Here is a 27,745-nt window from a genome sequence, read left to right as displayed (position 1 = left end):
CTCCCCTCCAGCCACCCATACCCATCGATTCTCTTTGCTCTCCTGCCCCCTCCTCCAGCCACCCATACCCAGCGATTGTCCTCTCTCCCCTGCCCCCCTTCAGCCACCCATACCCAGCGATTGTCATCTCTCCCCTGCCCCCCTCCAGCCACCCATGCCAGCGATTGTCTTCTCTCCCCTGCTCCCCCTCCAACCACCCATACCCAGCGACTGCCCTCTCTCCCCTGCCCCCCTCCAGTCACCCGTACCCAGCGATTGCCCTCTCTCCCCTGCCCCCCTCCAGTCACCCGTACCCAGCGATTGCCCTCTCTCCCCTGCCCCCCTCCAACCACCCATACCCAGCGACTGCCCTCTCTCCCCTGCCCCCCTCCAGTCACCCATACCCAGCGATTGACCTCTCTCCCCTGCCCCCCCTCCAGCCACCCATGCCCAGCGACTTTCCTCTTTCCCCTGCCCCCCCTCCAGCCACCCATACCCAGCGATTGTCAAGTGGATTCTTCGGAGCAGGTAGGAAAGATCCCCAGTCTTTCCTGCCCGTTGCCGGCGCGGACTCTCCCGCAGCGCTACTGCATTGCTCTTCAAAATGGCCACCGAGACTTACAAGGGCGGCCTCCAAGACTTCAGCAGAAGTCTCGCAAGGCCGCCGCTGGAAGTCTCGGTGGCCATTTTTAAAGAGTGATCCCGCAGCAAGGGAGGGTCAGCGCCGGCAGCGGGCAGGCAAGATTGTGGAATTTTCCTGCCTGCCCTGAAGAATCCATACACTGGGAGGGACCCTGTCTGCTAAATAGACCTATGGACCCCACGTTTTAATGACAGAGCACACGCTCTACACACCAATTCTGCCTTGTCATAGATTCTGTGAATGGTTGCTGGGGGCCTGGCCATTGTGGGGTGGGTCCCTCAGTGATCACTCCACCCCGAAGGGTGGCCTAGCATTTGAGTACCGGCACCTTTTTTGCTAGAAAAAAAACACTAATAATAGGTGTCTCTCTCGTTAGCGCATGCTAAAAAGTTAGCGTGCTTACAGCGCAGCTACATATATTCCTGTGGGAATCTCTAGTGTTTAACACGCGCTAATGAGCTCGCACTAAAAAGACCCAATAATAAAATTGTCCCCTATATGTAGAAGGAAGTTGTATGTGTGAGCTGTCTGGACCCCCTTCAGCTCCCTCATCCCCTAGCAGTTTATTGAATGTAGTTAATTTTACAATTGGTGCTGTGTGAAAATGATAGTAGTTATATTGTATTTGCTATTTAGGAGTATTAAGCAGATGTCACTAAACCGAGTTAAATTGATTTTATGTATTCAAAAGGAAATCATGGGGAGATGTAGACACAAGAGACCTGTATGACCAGTTTATTCTTAAGAGTTTTAGTGACAGAAAACTCACCTGGAAACATGTGAAGGTGGGAGGGGACTGTGATGAATTTTTAAGAATCATAATAAGTGGTGGCATTTTAAGATATATGATGGGAAGAACACCCTAGTAGTAATTAGAAAATGTAGTGTTTCGAACTAAAATTGATTTGCTGGCTGAAATAAATGGAGTTCTGCTCTCATTCCCACCAGTGGGGAAGGACTAGTCAGGGCAAAAAGCATACTGGGATCCCACCAAACTGCATTGATCCCGTGGTGTACCTGTGTTCAGCTGACGTGTGCAGAATTATCCATTTCATGCGAGTTGCTTTCTAGTAGCAATGCTTGGTTAATGTGTTCCTAATATGGTTTTTATCTTTTGGCTTTTGGTTAGAGTGTTCGTGATCCATCTGGAGCCTCCATCGCACTTTTCACTGCCAAGTTGCACAGCCCCCACAAAAGTGTGCAGCATGCGGTGCTTCAGGCACTCTTCTACTTGCTGGACAGAGCCGTGGAGAGGTGAGACATCTTATAATATGAAAGAGCCCTTCTCATTGGTTCAAACAAGATCACATGACCCAGTATAAAATAAGATGTTCATTTCATGAAGCTATTACCAAATATGTTAAAAATCGAATATCTGTTCAGTCAGCTATGGGATGTGTTGCCAGAGAACATGGTTGAGGGTAGAAGTATGGCTGAGTTTCAAAACTATTTGGACAGGTTGATTGACGTGTTTTTAGAGTCTGGTGTTTCCACACCTGGGAGTAAGCGGCAGAGAATGGACTTTCTCACTGCGATCTGCTGGACACTTTCAAGTGATTCACTTTGGCCTCTGTCAGATAAAGCATGACACATCTTATGTTCAGTCTCTTTGTCTGTATGTAGAAAGAGGCCATTTAGAAGTACAGTGAGATAAAGCATTCTTATGCGTGTATCGTAATGAGGGCCTAGCAGGACAGTCACATAAAGATCAAACATAAATGGCAATCTTTGTGCTCATTCTTGGTTTTCGGAGCTGACTGAGCTGCAGCAGAGTGGAGTCAAAGCCATACATGCCCCGGGTCATGCCAGCTCATACTATGCTTACAGCAACTGTGGAGCAGCTTCAGTCATTTACAAAAAGGATTCTTAGATATATATCTCCAGTGCTGAGGAAAAGCCAGTGAACCCCAAGTATAATAATGAATTACAAGTTGTTACCATGATAATCTTGTTAAATTGAAACCAGCTATTTTTTATGCAATAAAAATAAAGTACAAAGTAGGAACAATGAGATTTATTTGGCTAATTAGAATTAGATGTTACTTGGGTAACAGGTAAGCCACCCTGAATTCTGTCCAGTACAGAGATCCAAAAGGTTGTGAGTTTCGTCTTCACCGTAAATATTATTGGAAACTCCATCATGCTATGATCAAAAGAAATTCTAGAGGGTCTATATTTATTTTTATTTATTGCACCTATATCCCACATTTCCCACCTTTTTGCAGGCTCAATGTGGCTTACAAAGACCTGTTATTGCATCGTCATACCAGGTTAAATAATACAATTGGTGTTATAAAGAAGTTAATGAAGACAAGAGGATTTGTTTAAGCAGTTGTAGAAAGATACATTCTGAATAAAGTTGGATAGGTGTTGTGTTATAGTTAGTTAAGGGTTCTCGTGGTAGGCTTTGTTAAAGAGGTAACTCTTCAGGGATTTGCGGAAGTTGGTTAATTCGTTGATCGTAGCAGAGTAGTAGATGCTTATCTGTCTGGATAGGATCACAAAACCATTGCAAAACATTTGGGCTCCATCCATCCTCTTAGACTTCAGTGACTCTCTACCCAAGAGTGATCATCCTGCCAAGGTCACTCCAAGAGCAAATTGGGAAATCATCCACAAAGCCATAAAGAATCCCAGATTAACTAAAGACCCTACAAGTCTCTCTCTCTCGCTGTAGCTGATTGGGAGGGTTTATGTATCAACTATCAGGAAAAGACTGAATGGGAATGGTGTTTATGGGAGGCTGGCTAGGGAGAAACCACTGCTCTCTAAAAAGAGTATTGCTGCCTGCCTCAGGTTCACCAAAGAGAATCTGGATGACCCACAAGACTTCTGGAATAATGTTTTCTTGACTGATAAGTCAAAAATCCAGCTTTACAGTCACAATAATAAATATTTTGTGTGATAAAAACCAAACACTTCTTTCCAAAGTAGAACCTCATTCCAACTGTCAAGCATGGTGGTGGAGATATCATGGTAGGTCTTCTCTTGATAAGCTTAAGTGGGTCATGCAGCAAGCATAAATATTGAAATAAGTCTGTGTCACGTCCCCTACCTCAACATCCTCGAGCGGCACGGCACGGGGCTCCACTGCAGCGCCGTCGTAACCAGCATAGCGCACTTCCAGCCTCCTCGGACAGCATTGCCCTTTGCCTGCTTGGCATCAAGGGTCACGTATGATCTATTATAAAATAAATATTGTGACCAAACTTCTTTATGAGATAAAAAGGAATTTGATATGCTGTTTGAAAAAGTAACTCCTGTATTATGAGCAGGGAGTCCCATCATTACTTGATTAAGGACTCTCTGCTCCTGATATGTGGAGTTACTTTTTCATAGAGCATATTGATTTCCTTTTTATCCCATAAAGAAGAAGTTTAGTCACAATATTCACTTTATAATAGATCAATAAACCCTGACGCAGGCGCTGTGCGCCGAAACATGGCCCATGTCAGGTCTATACTGGAATATTGATTTTGACAATTAAAGGAACTGTGTCCTATTTCTGAAAGCTCTTGGTGTTTTTTTGTTGAATTTTAGACCTTGTTTTCTACTTTGAACCCTCTCTGTACTGTTTCAGCTGAGTTTTGCCATAGAATGGAACTCAAGAATTTGAATACCCCTCATACTCCAGGGGTCACCAGGCCCAGACCTGAGGCAGCGTACTTTCTGCTGATCTTCATTAATAAGTGGTGATAGATGGAAGACTATGGCCATGTGTTCTTGCATCAACCCTCTCCGCTACCTCTGAGTCTTATTTCTTCAGTGACTTTTGACTGAGTTCAGCTTGTGATGCTTTTTTTTTTTTTTATCTCCCCTCCCATAGCTTTGAAACTCAGAGAAATGGGCTGGTGTTCATCTATGATATGACTGGTTCACAGTACACCAACTTTGAACTAGACCTCAGCAAGAAAATCCTCAATCTGCTGAAGGTAAGTTAGGAATGCAAGAATCAAATTTACTTGTCTTTGGCTGTGGTAACTAGCTCAGCATTCATGTTTAGAACAAAATATCAACAGGTTGATATTGCGTAGTTTATTTATTTATCGCATTTTTACCCCACCTTTTCTCACAGGATGCAGGCCCAAAGTGGCTTACAATAGACTGAAAAGGCTTTCGCCAATCCAGTGGTAATACAAATACAATATTTAAATAGATAAGTAGTCAAAGAGAAGAAAGAAAAAAAAAAGAATATAAATAAAGGAGTCCAAAATGGTCCATTCAAATGCTGTTAAAGAACGTTGGATTTAAATTAGGTCTTGACTCGCTGTGACAGATTAAGGTAAATTAATCAGCTGTCTACATCTGTCCACTCCGACTCCCAAGACAGGCAGAGTGGCGACCGATCCCTCTCTCTCTCTATGTTCCAACATAGTTATTTTTTTCGTCTTATGAATGAACAAGCAATTTAAATCATCTCCATACTTTGGAGCTCAAAATATCAATAAAAACTGGGAATTTACTGGTGAAATGGGGATTGGGGGGGTGGAAGGCTAGGTATGAAATAAATAAGGGATAATCTGTCCAAGATGATAGAGAACAAAGGAGGAAGCAGTCACACTTTGTGGGCAACAGTTAAGATATACCTTTAGCAGTGTGTGGACAGAAATAACTGGGCAGATTAGAAAATGATCCAGTACATCTGTTATTGCTGTAAAAGTAGGGCTGTTTATAGGGAAGGTTTGAGTTTCAACAGTATACTAACAGAAAACGTTTCTCCACTCAAGTTTGATTTTATTGTATCTGTAACTGTGTCCTGCTCTAGAGGTGTGTTTCTGTAATCGTATGCCCTTGAATGTTTGCTTTCTCATTACTTGGAAGATATTACCAACCAGTTTCATGATACAGATATGCTACAGAACTTCAGCATATTGGCTGCAAAATTTCATTAGTTTCCAATTGACTGCAAAAAACTGTCTTCGCTGCCCCTTCTAACGAAAAGTGGGCTTGCTTGAGAAAAAATTGTCAGATGCCTATTAGTATTACATTATTGTGTGTAACTGTTCTTCATTATTTCAACTATAACGTCCCAAATAATGCAAGGTAGATCTGGATGGGCTACAGTGAGCTTCCACGGCAACTCCAGTAGTTGAGAAGTAAGACTGGTGCTGGGCAGACTTCTACAGTCTGTGTCCCAAAAATGGCAAAGACGAATCAAGATCAAGTATGCATATTTTATATCATATTCATATCATATGCTATGAGCATGAACATGGGTGTTGTATATCTCAGTAAGGGAATGACATCTTGAAGTTAAAATTAGCAAATAAAACGTTGCTAGCAACGTTGTTAGATTGTTGGTTTAATCTGATAATAAATGGGAATATGCTGTGAACAAAATACAAAACCACTCTTCCAAGATTGCAGCATATGTAACCTGCCCTTCTGTGACTGGCATTTTGGTGAATTGCTAACTGCCCTGTTGGGGAAGCCAGTGTTTAATCATGAAGGAATGTAATCTGCACAGAGTGGCGGGTGTGGCTCTGGCTGCCTTGATGGGCAGATAGGATGAACCGTGCACGTCTTTATCTGTCATCATTTGCTATATTACTGTGTGTCTTACACACTAGCAAGTGTGATTACTGACCAGTCTTTGAACAGCAGTAAAATTACTTTTCTAATCAACCGTTACTGAGTTGGAGTAGTATTTATGAAGTTTCAACTCAGCAAAACTCAGTTTCTGTCCTTAACTGGACATCCAAACCCGTTTTATATTTTGTTTATTAAAAAAAACATTTTAGCAAAAAAGATTCAAATACAGATGTGGGAGTTCTAATGAGCTACACAGAGCAGTATGTAATGAACAGTGCAGCAGATGTTGAAGGTGAGGAGCTGAGGAACAGTAGCTCCTAAAACTGAGTTCCATCTTGTTTTTATGGAGACACATGTTGAGAAGAGCAAAATGTGATTTTAATTCAACACAAATGTGCAAGAATTGGTGGGATTTAAGGGCAAAAATTATGGAATGAAATTAGTAGGAGAAAACTATATCAAATGGAATGACTGCAGTTTTCAAATGATTCTGGAAGTCTCATTATTGTGGATTACCATGGCAAGCCGTACTTAGCTGGAGAGGCTAAGGCCTAGGGAATAGCAATGTGTAGAGCCAGTAGCTATGAACACTGGACAGGAACCAGGAAGCAGCAACATAGAACCAGGTATTAGGAGCAGACACAAGACAAACAGAATTTCCGTAGGATGAACTCAATGACGCTGTTGGACTAGCAAAATTGTGTCGTCCTGGACTTCCTCATATCTTGGATCCAATTTAGGACACACCCTGTGCTGGCCCAGTGAGGAGCTTCTGGAGATATGTCTACCCTACCTTGGGATTACTAGGTAACTACTTCCAGGCTTCGTGGATCATCTGTAACTCTGTTGCAGATCTCCATTCTCCTCTCCTCAGGGTGACAAGTTTGATCCGCATCAACCCAGGTGGGGAATACTACCCTCCCCCACGCTGCTGTTCCTAAAGACTTAGGTTCTGTTTTTTTCTGAGTGATCCTGAGAAAACAAACCAATAGATACTTGGCATGATATGTCCTCCAGGATATATGTCTTCCATTCAGTCTAAGACTTGAACAATTCCTGGTGCCTTCCTCCCATACCAATACCTGTGGTAGGGGAAGGGTCTCTAATCTGGGAATGTATTTTGCTTATAGGACTTCTGGAGGGCTACAGTGAACCATTATGGATTCAGAAAGGGACATGGAATTGAAACGTTTTTTCCATGCTGGATACAGTTCAACATACTTTAGATCACATAAATGGTGCCGCATTGATGGTATTTCTGGATATTTCATCTACCTTTGATTATGGTTATAATTATTACCTTATAATGTAGACTCTGAGATTTGGTTTAGACCAACCAGTCTTGGATTGGTTTCAGTAATTTCTTATCCCCAAGTGCAATTGCATAGGTGAGGGTTGGGAGATAAGATGTCTGGGTGGAAATACTTAGTCTGACATTCCTCAAGGATCTACCTTGTTTAGTGATTCTGTTAAGTATTTATTTCATAAGTTGTTTAAGGCATCATGAGGTGTTCTACTGAATCTGTGCAGATAATGATACAATTTTTAAATGTGGACAATTCCGAAGAAGAATAAAGCATTAATTGTTAACAAATCTGTCCTGCTTTCAGTACATAAATCTCTACCTTTGGTTAATTGTATTGAGGGCCTCGTTAACTACCCATGGAGCCCTGGGAAAACTTTTGTGGATGGGTCTCCCACCCCCCTGGTCCAGCAATGTAGCTTACCTTGCTTCCTGGGCATAAAGCACCATAAAGATACGAAGCCACTGTCAGTCCATGCTGCTGATGGCTCTGCCAAACAAGAAGTGAAATCAGAAAGGGTGAGACCAGCAGAGCCATCTACGGCACAAACTGATGGCTTTCTATCCTTGGGAAGTAGCTGGCGAAGGCAGAGAAGGAGGATGCCAGATCGGAGTGAGCCCTGTAATCAGGGCTGCTTTTACTTATGAGCCCCCTGTTAAATAGGGCCCGGGGCAGTTGCTCCCTTTGCTCATTGTACTGTCTCTTTCTGGACAGAATTTTGTTTGGGTGTGTTTATTAATTTCCAAGTTAACTCTAAAATCTGAAATAATAGAAACCTAATGTGATATTCTTTTTGAACTGGTGTATATTAAAACCATTTCTCTCGATTGGTATTGCAGGCTTTGCACCTGTCAGCCTTAGACTACTGTAATGCCATTTATTGTAAACTGCCTGCTGCCTCTATTAAATCAGTATAAAATGCAGCAGCCTGTTGACTGACTAGCTGCTCAAGGTATGAACACATCACTCCAAATCTTCAAGCTTTGCATTGACTACCCGTAGCTGCAAGGGTTTTTGCTCGTTAAATCACAGCACAGCAGTTCATACTTCCTTATCCATCCATTACAGCTCTCTCAGCGGGAGTTCTTTGTAAAACCATCAATGAAAGTTATACATGAGGTTGCTATGAGAGCCAGTGCCTTCTCTGTTGCCAGACCTTCCTGGAATAGCCTACCAGTTGCTTTCTGTCTACATAAGTATTGCCACACTGGGACAGACTAAAGGTCCATCAAGCCCAGCATCCTGTTTCCAACAGTGGCCAATCCAGGTCACAAATATCTGGCAAGATCCTGAAAAAGTTCAATATACTTTATGCTGCTTATCCTATAAATAAGCAATGGATTTTCCCCAAGTCAATTTAATAATGGTCTATGGACTTTTCCTTTAGGAAGCCATCCAGACCTTTTTTAAACCCCGCTAAGCTAACTGCCTGTACCATATTCTCTAATTCCAGAGTTTAATTACACGTTGAGTGAAGAAAAGGTTTCTCCGATTCGTATTAAATTTAGTACTAGAGACAAATTTTTTAAAACTTTGTAAAAGGATGAAGAGTTTCTCATTTGCACAGGCTTTTAATGATAGTTTATTGTACTGATCTTTTTTCTGCAAATTGCTATTACCTGTTGCTTTCTCTGTACTCTGCCTAGAAATGTTTTAAATAAATAAATACCTGGTGAATGTGAAGGCTTGCTTGGAGTTGTATTTTAAATGCCACCAGGTTTTCTTGTTCTTGAAGGGGCCCATTAAGTTTTGATTGAGCTTGCTGATAGGTCCATCTGTTGGGTTGAGATCCAGAATTTCTCCGCTTCTATGAACTGAGGAGGCGCTCATCACTTGTCCTGTGCTGCTTCTGAGAGTTCTTCACCTTTTTCTAATTCCTGCCAAACTTGCGTATCTAGTTCATTCAGAGCCCTTGGCCCAGTTGGCTGCTGGTGGAACGCTTGATTCTTATATCTTCTCTGCTGTAGGTAAATGATACTATTGGAAATAATTGAGTCTAGTTATTTTGGTGATAGTTACAGAAGCAACCAAGATATCGTTCTAGGGTCTGGTCTACTTTTTCTATCTGAGGGTGGTAAGCTGAAGACAGATGGACCTGGATATCCAGAAGGTTGTTCATCTTGCTAGAACCTTGCAGTGAACTGAGTGCGTTGGTTGGAGACAATATAGGATGGTAGTGGTACCCCGTGAAAGTGGATCACTTTCTTGACCAGCATACCCATTGTTTTGCATGCTGAAGGAATACCAGCAGCAGTGATCAAGTAGGAGCTTTTAGAAAACAGCTTGTTACTTCTCCGTTAAAGGTAGCCAACTGTGGAACGCCATACCAAGACACATCCGAACAACCAACGAACACCTACCCTTCCGAAAGCTGCTGAAAACTTACCTCTTCAAACAAGCCTATCCAAAGAACCCAACATAACTCACGAACTTAATCCACACCACTAACACTACCAATACCTCGATACACCCCTCCCTCCTGTCCTACTCCACACAACCATGTTATCTCTGTGACACTTTGAACCAAACATTGTAAGCCACACTGAACCTGCTATCTAGAGGGAAAGAGCGGGGTATAAATGCTACAAATAAAAATAAATAAATTACTATCAGGATGGTAGATTTCCATTGTGACAATGGTGAGCCTGTAATTAAGTCAAAGGAAATCCACTCTGAGTGCTTAAATCATGTAGATCAAGGCATCAGAAGTCCTTCAGGGCTTTCCAGTAGTATACATTTTGCAGAGCATAACATACCACTTTATATCTTTGCCTCACCCTGGCCAGCAGAAATCCCAACCAGTAGATTATCTTGCCGTACAAATACCAAAGTGCCGAAGCAGTAGGGAATCGTGACAGCTTCAGAATATCTAATGTTTAGTGCAGTAGGTTGAGATCCTGGAGAACTGGGTTCTATTCCCTTCAGCTCCTTGTGACCCTGGGCAAATAACCTTAGATTGTGAGCCCTTTAGGGACAGAAAAAGTACTTGCAAGAATAGTATATGTAAACTGCTTACTTGCAAAAATAGTATATGTAAACTGCTTTGACTGTATCTATAGAAAGATGGTATATCAAGTGTGGAATAAACATAAACATCTCTAGGCGTGTGGGTACATATAGTTTGTCCCTTATAGAGACATCCATCAATCCAGCTCCACCTCATTCCTTCTCCAGATTCAGTTGTTTTCTGTTGTTGCTATTTTGTGACATTTTCACTGGATAGACCTGCTTTTACTTACACCAGGATGTTCAGTTACCTAGTGCCAAAGATGAAATTCTTGAATCAGAGAATCATGTTATGTAGGCACTGTTTCCCCCTGTCTATAAGATAGGTCATTAACTTTGTTGTTCTGAGATCTTGGTCAGTAAGTCTCAGTACAAAATTAAAGTGGGGAAAGAAAAATGACAGTCTTGTTTGCCTGAAATTCGTATTTCATAGTTTTTAAGGTTTTTGTGGTCCATAAAGACCTGAGCTTGGTGATTGTGCCCCTGCAAGAAGATGATGCTGGGCGTCAAATACCATCTTTATAACCAGCAGTTTTTTGTCATAGATGTGGTAGTTTTTCTCCCATGCAGTTAGCTTCTGAAAGCAGGAAGTACACGGGCAGAGGATTTCTTGGTGTTTTCCTCTAAGACAATATGGTACTCGTGGCCAATCTGGGTGCATCATCATCGGTTATGAATGGTGCTCCAGATTGGGATGTACAGGAATCAGAGCTGGTGTGGACACTACCTTTAATCTCTCAAAGGGTACCTTTCATTGAGATTTCTGGCAATGAGGCTACTGCTTAAAGGACCCCTGTCATGGTGCGAGGGATGTGAGCTCTTGGTCTGTAGCAAGATTGCCTCCCAGTGCAACGCAGGCATAGTGCAGGTCCTTGTTGACAGCTGCTGATGCAGACGGTTGACAAGGTCCAGGTCACTAGAGTGACTCCAAGCTGGGGGCTGTGAAGGCCAGGACCAGCCGCAGACAGACAAGGACTGGAACAGGCCAAAAGTTTAGGCAGGCAGCAGGCAAGGTCAGGAACAGGCCAGAGATCAAGGCAGGCAGCAAGCGGGCAAGGTCAGGAACAAACAGACAGGAAGACTGAAACAAGGCAGGACAGAAACAGGCTAGCAGGAACACTGGAACAGCAATGCACACTGAAGTCTACAGGACACCAGGAAGCCTGTTGTTGAGGCACTGGATGAGAGTAGGGCACTTCCTTAAATACCCAGGCAGAATGTGATGTCATCAATCAGTGTCACAGGGAAGGTAAGAGCTCCAGGAGGTAGAAAAGATTCCTCAGACATGGGAGGCTGCTGGAGACCATAGAGTTTTCTGGAGGCAGGTGAGGGTCATGAATAAATTGTCAATAGATGTTCAGAACTCCTAAACAAAAACATTGCATCCTTTGTATATCCCTCAGAACTGGCCACTCCATTACTGTGGCAGTCTTATGGAGGTCCATTTGTATGCCTTCTAGCAGGTAAAGATCAAAGTGGAGTGGAGGAGTGGCCTAGTGGTTATGGTGGTGGACTTTGGTCCTGGGGAACTGAGGAACTGAGCTCGATTCCCGGCACAGGCAACTCCTTGTGACTCTGGGCAAGTCACTTAACCCTCCATTGCCCCATGTAAGCCGCATTGAGCCTGCCATGAGTGGGAAAGCGCGGGGTACAAATGTAACAACAACAAAAAATGCCTCATCCAGTCTACCAGTTAAGATTCTTCCCCTTCAGTTATCTACTACCCGATGTATACAAGCGGACAGCTTCCTATATCCTAACCAATTCCCTCCTCCCCCAATGTGTCCTACCCAACCTCTGACCTCTGTCCCTGCTCATCCATCCCAAGCATATGTAAAACCTGCCACTGCACCCTACCTCTTCCACTTACAAGCCATCTCAGACCTTGTCTTTTACTCATTCATTTCCCATAAGACCACATCCAATCCAGAACCCAGACTTCCTTCCTTGTCTCTGTGTCCATACAATCTGCACAACCTCCAAACCCTGTGAGAATGGCATCCTAAATATCTCATTGGTTCTATTTTAAATATGGAAGGTGATCCATGAATAATTTATATTGATCCTAGAAGTGCTACTGACTGTATGCTCTCTGTGGTCTAGGTTTGTCAGTGTTGGGCCTTTTGTTGGTATATTTCATAATTCTTTTAATTCTGTATCTTTATGTAGCAGCTGGTTGTGTAGTGGTTTAAAACAAGTCACAGACTCCCTCTGTTGGTTAACATATAGAAGGTCAGGAAACAGAATAACAGATTACCAAACAGAAGGCTAGATTTACTAAGGTATGCTTCCTCAGTGTATACTAATGCAGTTAACACGCACTGTTCATAATATGGGACCAGCAATAAATAACGTGAGTTCATGGAAGTTAGCACATACTAACCCGATAGCATCTTTAATAAATTTAGACCAGAGTTTACAGTGGGCACAATGGTGCAGATTCTATCTAGAGTTACAATAGGTCTTGACAAATTTTCTTTGGATCTAAGCTCCCACTCAAAAACGTAGAAGCCAGTAGATGAGAGCTCTGTCAACCTCCCTGTCATCTAGAGTCAATAGCAACGTTTAGATAGCTTAAAATGCAGCTATTGGACAGCCTTTTTTTTTTGGGGGGGTGCTTTCCAGAGTATGTGCCAGCAGCTTTAGGGCCTGATTTACTAAGACCGCTTTCCCTTTCTGTGTTTAAAGGGGGTTAAAAAACCCTATTGGGTCTTTAATATAGAAACATAGCAAATGACAGCAGATAAAGATAATATGGCCTAACAAATCTACCTATCCATACCAGCTGCTAAGCTCTACAATCTCTTCTTCTCGCTTCTCTTTCCCAGAGATCTTATGTGCTTCTCCAATGCTTTCTGGAATTCCGATACAGCCCTAGTCTCCACCTTCACTGAGAAGCTGTTCAGCACATCCAACACCCTTTCTGTAAATAAATGTTTCCTTACATCATTCTTCTATTCCCTTTCACTTTTATCCTATGCCCCCTTGATCCAGAGTTCATTTCAGTTGAAAGAGGCATGCCTCCTGTGCATTTGTACCATAGAGGTATTTTACTTTTTAACAATTTTTATTGACAATAAAATATAGTAACCATAGCCAACATAAAGATCAAACATTAAACAAATTGTTTCTCATGTAACTTTACATAAACTTTTTGTGATTTATTAATTTTATAAAATAACCCCCTTTATCCCCTTTTTTCCTGTTCTCCCCCCCCCCCCCCCCATAAAAAAGATAGCAAGTACAGGGTGATCAGAAACAGGAATGAAGGAAAAAGCAAGAAAGGTATAAAAAATATCTTAAAACCTAAGAGTCCCCACCCCTATTTCCCTACCACCAACCACACTCAAAAACTGGAGAGAACCTATGCTCTTATAGCTCCTTCCATTATTCAGAATGAACAAAATCCTCCCTCCATCACTAACCCCCCCCCCCCCCCCAAACTTCCTATTTCCAACTCTACATCCCAACTCAACTGAACTATGAAGATATTTAAATATCTCAATCATATCTACCACCTTCCTTCCAAAGTATACATAATGCAAAGTATACATAGTTAGCTGCCCTCTGGACCAACTCCATTCTGTTTATATCTTTTTGAAGGTGTGGTCCCCAGAATTGTAGATAGTAGTCCAAATGAGGTCTTAACCAGAAACTTATAGAGTGACACTGTCACTTCCTTTCTCTGCTGGCCATTCCTCTTTCTGTCATCCAGGCATATTGGGCCTTTGCTGTCACCTTTTCTACCTGTTTGGCCACCTTACGATCGTCTCCAGATCCCAGTCTTCTTTCATGCACAGAAGTACTTCACCCTTTATACTGTACTGTTCTCTTGAGTTTGTTTTTTTTTGGCCCAAATGCATGGCTTGCATTTATTAGCATTAAATCTTAGCTGTCAAGTTCTAGACCATTCACATTTTCCTAGATCCCCTCCTCGTGTTAACTACACTTTCCAGAATGTCTGCCCTAGTACAGAGTTTGGCATTATCTGTGAACAGTCAATCCTTACCAGACAGCTGTTCCACATTATGACTTACAAAAGTGTTAAAAAGAGCTGAACCAAGGATTGATCCCTATGGCACACTAGTGGTAATGCCCTTATCCTATATAATAATTCTCACCACCAACGTTCTAATGTGTCTGCCTGTGTCCGTGGCTCCTTAAGAGTTGCTGAGCTAGGCTCCGTAGCCAGGCTGACGTCACTCACAGCTGATTCCCAGGCAGGGGGAGGAGTAGGGAAACACGCGGAGCAAGTGGCAGGGAGCGGCACATCAAACAACGACTCTTCACTCCCCCTGCCTCCCCTACAGCCACCCATGTCCTGCGGCCCTCCGCTCCCCCTGCTCCCCCTGCAGCCACCCATGTCCAGCGACCCTACTCTCCCCCTGCCCCCCCTCCAGCCACCCATGTCCAACAACCCTGCTCTCTCACCTGCCCATCCTTCATCCACCCAGGTTGTGTAACCAATTCTTCGGGGCAGGCAGGAAAGATCACTGGTCCTGCCTGCCCGCTGCTGGCGCTGGTGCTGTGCTGGTGCTGACGCTCCCCCGCTGCCGGATCGCTGTTAAAAATGGCCGCCGATACTTTGATCTTTGAGTCTGATTATGTGATGTTGTTCCCTCTGTCTCTCTCAGTCTCCTAACCCAGTTTCTGTCATCCTCTTAACCTGTCCTTAGCAATCTTCCCCTCTCTGTCCCCTACTCTGTCTCCAATCTCTCTCTCCTACTGTAGTAGTTTCCACCAATCTTCCTATCTCAGCCTCCTACCTTTATCCTCCTCAGGCAATCACCACCACCATCCTTTTCATCAGGCTCCCCTTTTCTCGCAAACTCTCCCCACTCAGCCATCCTCCCTAACAAACCAGTCACCTGCCCATGACCTTGAGAAAGTCTTCTCATCAGTTTCTCCTATCCCTCAACCTTCCCTCCCAGTTAGCCGGTCAGTAACTCCCTAATTGGTTTGAGTGAGGCACTCCTCTTTCACATTGCTGGCTCCTGGCATGCTCTTATCCACCAGAGCTGCCAACAGCACTGCTCTGAAAATGATTGCCTTTCTAGATTAGAGCAACAATGTCCACTCTGCTCAAATCATCATCTTGAACCCTCCCCAGAAGCAATCTATGTTTTTTTCTTGAGGCTTACTTGCTTTTGGAGAAATGGAAAAGAGTAGTGTGGAGTAGATTCCTGGACCAACAGTTTTGCACCACACAAGACCACAGTTGTGCAACACTGTTACCTTCATGTACACTTCCCCTGGATTCTATATAGGTCGTCCAAATTTGGGTGTGGAACCCAGATGCAAGCACAAACTAATTAGTCAGTTGGGTGCTAGCAACCAATTACTTACATTAATTGGAGTTGATTTTCACTTAATTTGCAGTACTTTGGAATGGTGTGCACATCTAAGTGCTATTCTATAATACTGTGTGCCTTGAGCAACCCAAAAGGGGGGGGGGCATGGACATGGGCATGTCATGGACATTCCATATATTTAGGTGCAGTACTAGACCTATGCCCATCAGGATATAAAACACCTAGAAAAACAACACAAAGAACTCTAATGAATTTCATAAACCAATGGAACTTCAAAAGAACACACAAAAGGTCATCTGTTAGACGTACTAGCTCACAGATTCTCAGCAAACAACAATCACATATTAGAAAACCACAAATGGGAAGAGATAATATGGTCAGATCACAGCAAGCTAACTTTCACATGGATAGAAAACGGGAAGAAAAGAGAACCAAGAACACCACACACATTCACAACCACACACTAACACCTTCTGGACAATAACGATGAATGAACATAACAACGTATCACCCAAGGATATACACTTCATGAGAAAATGGGACAAAACAAACGAAAACACACTAAACAAAACAGCACCACTCGAAACGAAAACAACAAATAAAAAAACAACCACTCTTCTGGTTTAATGAGCTACTACATATTGTAATATCTGTAATCCCGGTAGCAAACCTTCAGGGGGTGGTAGGCTCCCTTCAGCAGTCCACAAACAAAGTCCTTCCAGACAACACAGCTTTTAGTTCCAAACAGTTTATTTCCCCTCCTCCACAAATCTCAGTTCAAGGGGTTAAAGTCCCATTCAGTTTCCAAAACAAAGCAACAAGAAAAAACTTCCCTTTAAATCCAAGTTCTCCCCAGTTCAACAGCCTGGGTTTCAGTTTTAAAAGTCTTTCCGCTTGGGTGGTTGCAGAATGGCAGTACACCGCCCACAACACAGCTAATTGACTCCTGTGACCACCCACCGCCTTCAGTCCCTGCAACTCTGCCCCAAAGTACAATTACAGTCCATGTCAACCGGCTCCTCCAAACCTGATGTGCTGGTCCCTCCAGACTCTCCTTCCTCCAAGCACTCCATTAACTCTGCTTCTCTGCTAGGCTGTTGGTTGGAGACCTCCTCCCCCTCCCAGGTGGAAGGAATCTTGTACTGATTTCTAACCCAAGGGTATTGAGCTTTGTCTTACCCTGCTCCCCCTTCTGGCCCTCGTCTGCCATAGCAGCTGCTCTTTCCAGTCCTTTTCCCCCTCCCTTCCACGTGGGGGCCATACCGGGTTTTGGGACCTTCCCCCCCCCCCCCGATCCCTTCTCTCAGGGCCTTGTGGGGAATGTAGTCTGGCCCCATACCTCCTCCTGACCTGCTTAGACCCTCCAACCTCCTTACAATATGAAAAAACTGTGCAGGAAACTTGAAAGAACCAGGGCCAAAAACAAAACAGACTTAAACAAAACCATATGGAAAAATGCTATAAGATTGGTACAATAAAAAATGATATAAGATTGGTACAATCACTAGTGCTAAGTCACCTAGAGGGGCATAATTGAACGGGGCCAGCCATCTATAAGGGAAGCCATCTTTAAGGCAGGCCCCGTAAAGCAGCATCCCGAAACAAGATGGCTGGCCATCTTTCGTTTCGATAATACGGTTGGAGCCGGTCAAATCTCAACATTTGGGCCGGCTTTAGAGATGGCTGGCATTGGATTTCAGCGATAATGGAAACTAATAGCGGCCATCTCAAACCAGGCCAAATCCAAGGCATTTGGTCATCGGAGGAGCCATCATTTGTAGTGCACTGGTCCCCCTGACATGCCAGGACACCAACCGGGCACCCTAGGGGGCACTGTAGTGTACTTCAAAAATAGCTCCCAGGTGCATACCTCCCTTATCTTGTGTGCTGAGCCCCCCAAATCCCCCCCAAAACCCACTCCCCACAACTGTACACCACTACCATAGCCCTTAGGGATGATGGGGGCACCTACATGTGGGTTTTGGGGTGGGGGGTTTGGAAGGCTCCCATTTACCACCACGAGTGTAACAGGTGGGGGGGATGGGCCTGGGTCCGCCTGCCTGAAGTGCACTGCACCCACTAAAAACTGCTCCAGGGATCTGCATACTGCTGTCATGGAGCTGGGTATGACATTTGAGGCTGGCATAGAGGCTGGCAAAAAATGTTTTTTAATTTTTTTTTTGGTGGGAGGGGGTTGGTGACCACTGGGGAAGTCAGGGGTGGTGATCCCTGATTCCCTCCGGTGGTCATCTGGTCAGTTGGGGCACCTTTTTGAGGCTTGGTCATGAACAAAAAGGGACCAAGTAAAGTCGGCCAAATGCTCATTAGGGCTGGCTTTCTTTTTTACATTATCGGGCAAAGCCGGCCATCTCGTAACTACGCCCCCGCCCCGCCTTCTGTACCTTGCCAACACGCCCCCTTGGTTTGGCTGGCTCTGCAACGGAAAGCAGTTGAAGCCGGCCAAAGTCGGCTTTTGATAATACTGATTTGGCCAAGTTTAGGAGATGGCCGGCCATCTCCCAATTGTGTCGGAAGATGGCCGGCCTTCTCGTTCGAAAATAAGCAGGCTAGACTACTGCAACGCAATCTACGCCGGATGCAAAGAACAAATTAAGAGGAAACTTCAAACTGCCCAAAACACCGCAGCCAGACTCATATTTGGAAAAACTAAATATGAAAGCACTAAACCCCTACGTGAGAAACTACATTGACTCCCAATCAAAGAACGAATTGCATTCAAAATCTGCACCCTTGTCCACAAAATTATCCATGGCAAGACTCCGACCTACATGGCAGACCTAGTAGATCTACCAACCAGAAACTCAAAACGTTCAGCACACACGTACCTAAACCTCCACTACCCAAGCTGCAAAGGACTAAAATACAAATCAACATACACAGCTATGGAATGCATTACCAAACGTCTTGAAATCAATGCATGATATAACAATCTTTCGGAAATCATTAAAGACCAATTTATTCAAGAAGGCATACCATAATGATCCAACCTAAATATCCGAATCATGCAACACAACGAAACTTCTACCAAACTAGGTCATTTAATTTCTCATTTTAACCACTTAATTCATTCTGTAACTCATGTACTTTAAAACAACTACCACTCTGTATTTTTCATATCGGAATTGGCGCTCGCCATCATGGTACTATGTAAGCCACATTGAGTCTGCAAATAGGTGGGAAAATGTGGGATATAAATGCAACAAATAAATAAATATATACAAACAACATAAAGAAAGCTAAAGTGGAATCCTACAGCAAAAATGCAAACCTTGAACAGATTAGTACAAAAAAAATATTTAAACTCATGAACAAACTACTGAAAACCCAAGACATACTGGCATCAACTGAAACACCACCAGCTGCAAACGAGCTTGCACGGTATTTCAAAAACAAAATAGCAAACACAAGATCAAACCTAGAAAAATCACAAACATCCATCACTGACTTCCTACAAGAATGCAAAACAAACAACATGCACACCACAGTAGACAGAATCTGGTCCACATTTAAATCACCAGAACTAAACACAGTAAAGAAACTATTGACACAATATGTACATGCAATACTGTATGCTAGACAACTGCCCTAACTACATGATGAAAGATGGTTTATCGAGTGATTCATGAAACACATCACATATATTTTTTTTATTTTATTTTAATTACATTTGTACCCCGCGCTTTCCCACTCATGGCAGGCTCAATGCGGCTTACATATTATATACAGGTACTTATTTGTATCTGGGGCAATGGAGGGTTAAGTGAGTTGCCCAGAGTCACAAGGAGCTGCCTGTGCCTGCAGTGGGAATCGAACCCAGTTCCCAAGTCCACCACTTTAACCACTAGGCCACTCCTCCACTCCATGTTTGCAAAAGGACAATTCCCAACAACACAAAAAGCAAAATCAGCGACATCACAATCTACAGACCAGTGGCTTCAGTACCACTACTGACCAAAACGATGGATGGCCTTGTAGCACAGCAACTAATGGCATACCTGACACAATTTTCAATCCTTCATAAATCTCAGTCAGGATTCAGATCACAACATAGCACTGAGAATGTCACAACTACCCTGGTAATGAAGTTCAGAAGCCTAATATGCCAAGGACAAAACATGTTACTATTACGATTTGATATATCAAGTGCGTTCGACCTAGTAGACCACACAACACTAATGACCCTGCTCGACAACATGGGCATCAGTGGAGCAGTGGCAGCATGTTTCAGTGGTTTCCTGAGGAACAAATCCTACATTGTAATGATGTCTAACCAGACATCAACCTCCATGGATCTTTGAGTGTGGGGGTACCACAAGGTTCTCTAATATCACCAATGCTGTTCAATGTAATGATGGCACCACTCAGAAAAAAACTGGAATTAATGGGCTCCCATCCATTCATATATGCAGACAACTTCACTATCTACATACCTTTTCACAACAGTATCACAGAAATAATGAACAAAATTTAAAAAGGCCTGGACCTCATGGAAAACTGGGCAACAGATGTCAAACTCAAACTAAACAGAGATAAAACCAAATTCCTAGTCCTATCCAGCTCATACAACCCCACATCTTGCCAAAATTTTATAATCAATCACCAAACATATCAAATCGAAACACAACTAAAAATAGGAGTTATTCTTGATAAACATCTATCATTGGACAGTCAAATAATAGCAGTAACATCAAAATGCTTCAAAACACTATGGAAACTAAGAAGGATAAGAAACTATTTTCCCAGACAGTCATTCTGGATAATGGTACAATCGACAATACTATCACAACTAGACTACTGCAACGCAGCATATGTAGGGTGAAAGGAAAACACACTAAAATCAATGCGAACCATCCAAAACACAGCAGTAAGACTAATATTCCAGAAGTCAGAATACGAAAGAGCAACTCCACTGCTCAAAACACTGCACTACCAGTCAAGGAAAGACTATTCTTCAAAATGAGTACCCTCATTTTCAAATTTCTGTTTGGAATTTCAGCTGAATATATGATAGACATGATCGAACTATCCCCGAGAAATGTAAGTCCAGAAACCAGAGGTTACCTACTTCTTCACCTACCCAACTGAAGAAACATAACCTGTAAAACTATCTACTCAGCAGGATTTAGTTACGTGGGTTCCAACTCAATACCAAAAGCCACAAGAAGTATCACTAACTATCTCCAATTCAGGAAAGAAATGAAAAACCTACTCCAAAAAATTGTACAGCTATCTACATAAGCTATCAACGTCCCACCTCTACAAATATACCTCATCAAAACTCCAGAGATAACCACACAAACTATCATCCTACCTCCTTCAACACTCTACCACTACAAACTTGCGTCATCAAAACTCATCAGATAACTACATAAATTACCATCCCATCTCCTCAAAACTACCTCTCCGAAGGTTCTTTAGATACCTGAGAGCATGTGCAGATATTCAACAGTTCAAACGGTTGGTAAAAACACACCTGTTCATAAAAGCCTATTTGGCTACTTGAAGGCTTAACTGACTCTCTATTTCTTTGCTGTTGTCTCAGGGTTTATATATTTTTTTCTTTTTTTTCTTCGTGTGTTTCTGGCTACATCCACTTCATTGATCATGTTGTATCATCAAATGCTCAGCAATTGTTGTGTATTTAAGAGTATGCATGTGACTGTTGTTACTCGCCTTGGATAAAGGCAGGATATAAATGTAGTAAAATAAATAAATAAATGTCATAATGGAAAAAGACTATTGTAATTCCTTCTAAAATGTAAATTGTAAGCCACTTTGAACCAAAACTTGTTTTTGGATAACACTGGGATATAAGAATGCATAAAAAAAAAATAGAATACTGGGGTTACTCGCTCAACTTGTGTGCCAGGATTTACACCAGGTTTCACCTGGCGTAAGTCCTCACGCCCAAAGTTGAGTGCAGGAATCCACTGTAAGCACTATCCTATAAAGATCTCTCAGCCCGGAGCACCCTTTATAAAATAGCGCATAGTGTGGATTTTCCCCATTGCCTAAATTTGAGCTCCATTTAGTGAACATGTCTCTTTTTGTATGTACACTTTATCTCCTTAGAACACTGGATTATGTGGCATACACATTTAAAAAAAATAAATGTTTAGAATATAAAACTTGCTATACTGGGTCATACCAAATATCTGTCAAGCCCAGTACCATGTCCTGTTTCTAACAGGAACTAACCAGGTCTCTGGGACCTGGCAGGATCCCAAAAGTTAGATTCAGTGTTGCTTATCCCAGAGATAAGCATTAGATTTCCCTAGTCCACCTTAATAGTTTGTCAGCCTTTCCTCCAGGAACTTGTCACAATATATATTTTTTTAAACCCAACTACACAAACAGCTTGTACTGCATCCTTCAGTGACACATTCCAAGCTCATTTATCTTTGCAATAGCTGGGAGCTGTTTATGTTGCTGTGGAGCTAGGAGCAGAGCCATGGCTAGAAGCAGACGTTTAGTTGCGCCCTGGTGGATCCGCTGCACTGAGTATGCTAAGAGCTGTAATGCTGTTGGGGCAGTCAGTGGAGGCTTCCTTGTACCAAAGTGGTATTTGCAGCCCGCACAAAGCCCCTTGAAAGGAAGGGCTAAAAAAAGAAGACACTTTTGGTTGCTTGCAGAAAAAAGGCTTGTGAGACATCAACTACTGGAGAAAAACTATTAAGAACCCTTTTGGCTACTACTCCAGCAGGATCATCTTCAGGCTCTATAGCAATAATACTGGATCTTAGAACCAGAGCTGTGCTGAATTGTCTGGCCAGTATTAACCAAGACTATCTGGAAGGATGTTGTAGCTTTGGAGCAATCTGTTTTCATCTGTAGAACTATTTAGGGTGGATAACCATAACGGAGTTCAATCCCAGGAACTGAGAATACTTCTCTATTTTATCCAAAAAATCCTGTTAATCAGGGACAGGCTATGGCAGTTCAGCTAAGTCTGGTGCATGGCAAGAATATTGTTCATTGAAGATTAGAAAATGTAAAACATTTTGTTAGGAATTTGAATTTGTGGGCTGTAAACTTTCTGGTGGTTTCTCTTCTTCCCACCCCCCACCACCCCAATCTCTTAAAAAGTATCTCAAGGAGGTTCTGGCTTTGATAATGGAATCCCCCCCACCTATGATCCACCTAACATGAAAGGTGTTCAAGGAGGGAAGGGGCGTTTTGGACATATCCGCTGGTAGTTTGGACCTGACTTCCCTATTTGAAGTCCTTGGAAGTAGTGGCCAAAAGATCTACCATCTACTTTGTTGGTCATCTTTGTGTTTCTGAGTGATTGAGACAATATTTTCCTGCTGTTTACAGTTCAGAAAATATGGCTCTGTATTGGGGCCTCCCTGATCAGTACTGCCCAAGGACTTTTAGCTCCCCCTTGGCCTGAGCCCTGCCCCTCTGACTCAGGCTGAGCCTCTGCAGCCTAGCGCCACCTGCTGCCAGGTGGCTGAACTGAGTCCGCTTCAGCCTTCGCCTTGGTAGACTAGTGCCATCTGCCGAAAGGGTGCTGAACCACACCAGTGAGGGAGTGTTTCCTGCGTCACTCACTACCTCATACATATGTTTAAAAAGGTGGAAAAAGGCCCGATAGCCAGCGTAATTCAATGCTGAGGTAGAAGAGGCAGTGAAAGCCACAAGGGTGTCTTTCAGAAACTGGTGTGGTAGCCGTGTTAGTCCACTCTTAAAGGTTATCAATAGAAATCAAACAAAATAAAACATGGAAAAGAAAATAAGGTGATACCTTGTTTATTGGACATAACTTTTTCTTGATTAGCTTTCGAAGGTTGCCCTTCTTCGTCAGATCGGAAATAAGCAAATGTGTTAGCAGATAGTATATATAAGAGAAACATCAAAGCATTACTTTGACAGTCTGACAGAGTGGGAGGGTGGGGGTATACATGGAGACATCAAAGCATTTCATTGATATTCTAACAGGATGGGTGTTGGTAGGTGAGAGGAGGGTAATAAACAGAGAAATACAGCTTTATGGTTAATAATGGGTTAGAAAACCCAGATCCTTATTAAGTCCTGTTTGTTGGGTGTCAAAATATTCAGCCATTCTTATTTCAAAGGTCTTACGTTCCTGTATTGTTTTAAAATTACCTTTCAGTATTCTTACTGTGAAATCACTGGTGCAGTGTTCTGGTCTTGTAAAGTGTTGGCCCACAGGGGTGGGGGCTTGACTGGCACCGGCTATTTTCATGTGATGTCTGTGCAGATTGAATCTTGTCTTAAGAAACAGGCCAGATGCTTAAGACAAGATTCAATATGCACAGACATCACATGAAAATAGCCGGTGCCGTCAAGCCCCCACCCCTGTGGCCAACACTTTACAAGACCAGAACACTGCACCAGTGATTTCACAGTAAGAATACTGAAAGGTAATTTTAAAACAATACAGGAACATAAGACCTTTGAAATAAGAATGATTGAATATTTTGACACCCAACAAACAGGACTTAATAAGGATCTGGGTTTTCTAACCCATTATAAACCATAAAGCTGTATTTCTCTGTTTATTACCCTCCTCTCACCTACCAACACCCATCCTGTTAAAATATCAATGAAATGCTTTGATGTCCCCATGCATACCCCCACCCTCCCACTCTGTCAGACTGTCAAAGTAATGCTTTGATGTTTCTCTTATATATACTATCTGCTACCACATTTGCTTATTTCCGATCTGACGAAGAAGGGCAACCTTCAAAAGCTAATCAAGAAATGTATTAAGTTATGTCCAATAAAAAAGGTATCATCTTATTTTCTTTTCCATGTTTTATTTTGTTTGATTTCTATTGATAAGCTTTCAGAAACTGGAAAGCAAACCTTAATGAAAAAAATAGAGATGGATCACACGCATTAGCAAGTGTAGATGTAAAAAAAAATAATAAAGTAGGCCAAGAGAGATTTTAAAAATGAAGTTTTCTGAATAGGCAAAAATTGATGCTAAAAACATTTTCAAATATATCCAAAGCAGAAAGCAAATGAAGGAACCAGTTGGTCCGTTGGATGACCACAGAATAAAAGGAGTGCTTAGGAAGGATAAGGTATTAACACAAAAATGAATTCTTTGGCTTGGTCTTTGCTGAGAGGGGTGTTGGGGGTCATGCCCACACTAGAAACCTCCTTTGATGGCATTGATTTAGAACAACTAAAACATATAACTGTAAGTCTAGAAGATATACTGATCAAATTAACAAATTCAAGACCAACAAATCACCCGTGACATAGTATTCACCCCAGAGTCCTGAAAGAACTCAAACATGAAATTAACATCTACTTTTATAAAAGGGTGATCAAGGGAGCCTGATGTAGGTACCAGGCAAAATTCTTAAAGCTATATTAAAAATTAAAATTCCTGACAAAATAGACTGATACGGCTTTTAATGGTAACAAATCAACATGGGTTCAACAAAGGCAAGTCTTGCTTTACCAATTTATCTTTGAAGGTGTAAACAAGTAGGTGGATAAAGGTGAGCTGGTTTATTTATTTATTTATGCATTCTTGTATCCCAGTATTATCCAAAAACACATTTTGGTTCAAAGTGGCTTACAATTTGCATTTTGGTGGAGTTACAGTAGTGTTATGCAATGTTGAGAGAGCATCTATAGTTCGTGTGGTTATTCATAGAATTTTTGAAGAGAGAGATTTGAGTAGAAAATGTAGTGGTAGCTTTTGTGTTCAGTTGTACAGTTTTGGTGATATTTATTCATATAGTTTTTGAAGAGGTAGATTTGAAAGGAAGGTGATGATATCTTTGTGATTAGCTGTAGAATTTTTTTTGAAGAGGTAGGTTTTCATTTCTTTTCTGAATTGGAGGCGTTTTGTGATGGTTCTTAGGGTTTTTGGTATCAAGTTCCAACATTTGGAACCCAGGTATCTAAATCCTGCTGTGTAGATAGTTTTGTAGATGGTGTTTTTGCAGTTGGGTAAATATATGAGTAGGTAGTTTCTGTTGTATGGGCTGGCATTTCTTGAGGATATTTCAGTCATGCTGAGCATATATTCAAGTGCCATTCCGAATAGTACCTTGAAAATTAGGGTGCTCGCTTTGAAAAATATTCTTGCCTTGACTGGTAGCCAGTGTATAGTATATCAGGATTTTCAGAAAGCTTTATGACAAAATCTCTCATGAGAGACTCCTTAGGAGATTAGAGTTATGGAATAGGAGGCAATGCCCTGTCATGGACCTTAAAACAATGCTTCTCAAATCTGGTCTCTCCACCAGGGACAGAGAAAGTACCTGTATATAATATGTAAACTGCTTTGGTTGTACCACAGAAAAGCAGTATGTCAAATGCTTTAACCTTACCTTAACCTACTGCATGCAGATCTGTCTTGTGGATATCCTAAAATCCTGACTGGCAGAGGTGCCCTCAGAACCAGGTTTGGGAAGCAATGGCTGTCCAAGGGTGGGGATCACAAAACTTTTCTGTTATTTTTGTTTTATTGTTTTTTGTGTATGTTTTGCTGTAACCTGCCTAGAACATTGGTTGGAGTGGGATATAAATTTGTAAATAAACAAACATAGTCCATATAGAAAAGGATCAATAATGTAGTGTCCCAAAGATTTGTACTGGGACCTGTGCTATTTAACATAGTCACAAATAGACATATTCACAAATAGACTTCCATCTCCTCCCATTAGCCCCATAATTCTGTTTGTTTACTTTCCCTTTTCTCCTTCATCTCCTATACCCACCCCTTTTGTCATGCTTGAGCGACCTATCTCTTTCCTATACACAATGGAGTTCTCTCTGTCTTTTCTTTGGTTGTAGAATTGTAAACCACTGTGATCTGCTTGTTAGTTAATGGCAGTATAATAAATCTGAATAAACTATAAACTATGTGGAGATAGGAATAAAAGTGATCTGATCAAGTATGTGTATAACACAGTTATGTAAAGTCATTAAAATGGCAGAGGATTACGAAGATTTACAGAAGGATCTTGGAACTAGGAAATAAAATTTAGACACAACAGAGGAAAAAAGAATGTGAATTACAGGTACAAAATGCTGTGTTCTGATTTAGAAATCACCACCTAAGGAAAAGATTTTGGAGTTATTGTGGATAATATGTTGACATTTTCAGTATAGTATACAGTAGCTGCCAAAAAAGCAAATAGAATTTTAGGGACTATTCAAAAAGAAGTGATGAAAAACTGAGAATTTCATTGCCACTGTATAAGACCATATTGCAACCATGCCTTGATTACTATGTGCAGTTCTGGTCACCTCATCTCATAAAGGATGTAACATAACTAGAAAAGATTTGGAGAAGAGCAACAGAAATGATAAAGGGGATGGAACTCCTCCCTGATGAAGGAAATCTGAACAGGTTAGGACTTCAGCTTGGAGAAATGACAGAAGTTTATAAAGTTATGAGTGGAGTGGAACAATTAAATAGAGAATGGTTGCCCAGCTTAGAGTGTCTTCAACTCTAGTACTGGTAATGCTAACAGACAAATCCTCTACATCTATTTCATTGGCCCTTCCAGAAAACCTCATTTGTTCCTACCAAAGATTTTCAATTAACTTGTTAAAATGCACTGCAAAGACTTCTCAAATGTTCAATATCAAGAACTCAGTGTGCCACCATCCCCGATCCACCGGCATAATGCCTGGCAAAGAGACATGTGTTTTTCTCAGGATCTAATAATCTATTTCTACTTCAGATGCAGAGTCTCAAACAGGCTATTCATTGCTATGCTTTTTCACATACTATGACATTTCACAAAGTACACTGGAGGACTAGAAATGTAAGGAGGGGAGACAAAAATTTCTTCAGGTATATTAGTGAAAGGAGAATGACTAAAAAGGGAATTGTGAGACTTAAAGATACAGCGAAACGCTATGTAGATAATGATGAAGAAAAAGCCAATTTGCTAAATACCGTATTTTTCGGACTATAAGACGCACTTTTTTCCCCCAAAACTTGGGAG

At 42.0% G+C, this 27,745-nt stretch overlaps 1 protein-coding gene across 1 annotated transcript in view; it reads left to right on the top strand.

The window, feature by feature from the left end:
• Positions 1-27,745, top strand: part of PTPN9 (protein tyrosine phosphatase non-receptor type 9) — a 164,917-nt gene that overhangs the window by 93,086 nt on the left and 44,086 nt on the right. Inside the window, exons 4-5 of the mRNA XM_030186815.1 lie at positions 1,752-1,876; positions 4,449-4,554. Coding sequence (XP_030042675.1) covers positions 1,752-1,876; positions 4,449-4,554 — 231 coding nt within the window. The remainder of the gene's footprint in view (positions 1-1,751; positions 1,877-4,448; positions 4,555-27,745) is intronic.

This window comes from Microcaecilia unicolor, chromosome 1, assembly GCF_901765095.1.
Source record: "Microcaecilia unicolor chromosome 1, aMicUni1.1, whole genome shotgun sequence".
Taxonomy (NCBI): domain Eukaryota; kingdom Metazoa; phylum Chordata; class Amphibia; order Gymnophiona; family Siphonopidae; genus Microcaecilia; species Microcaecilia unicolor.
Note: the sequence above shows the minus strand (reverse complement) of the source record. Positions and strands in the feature narration are given on the sequence as shown.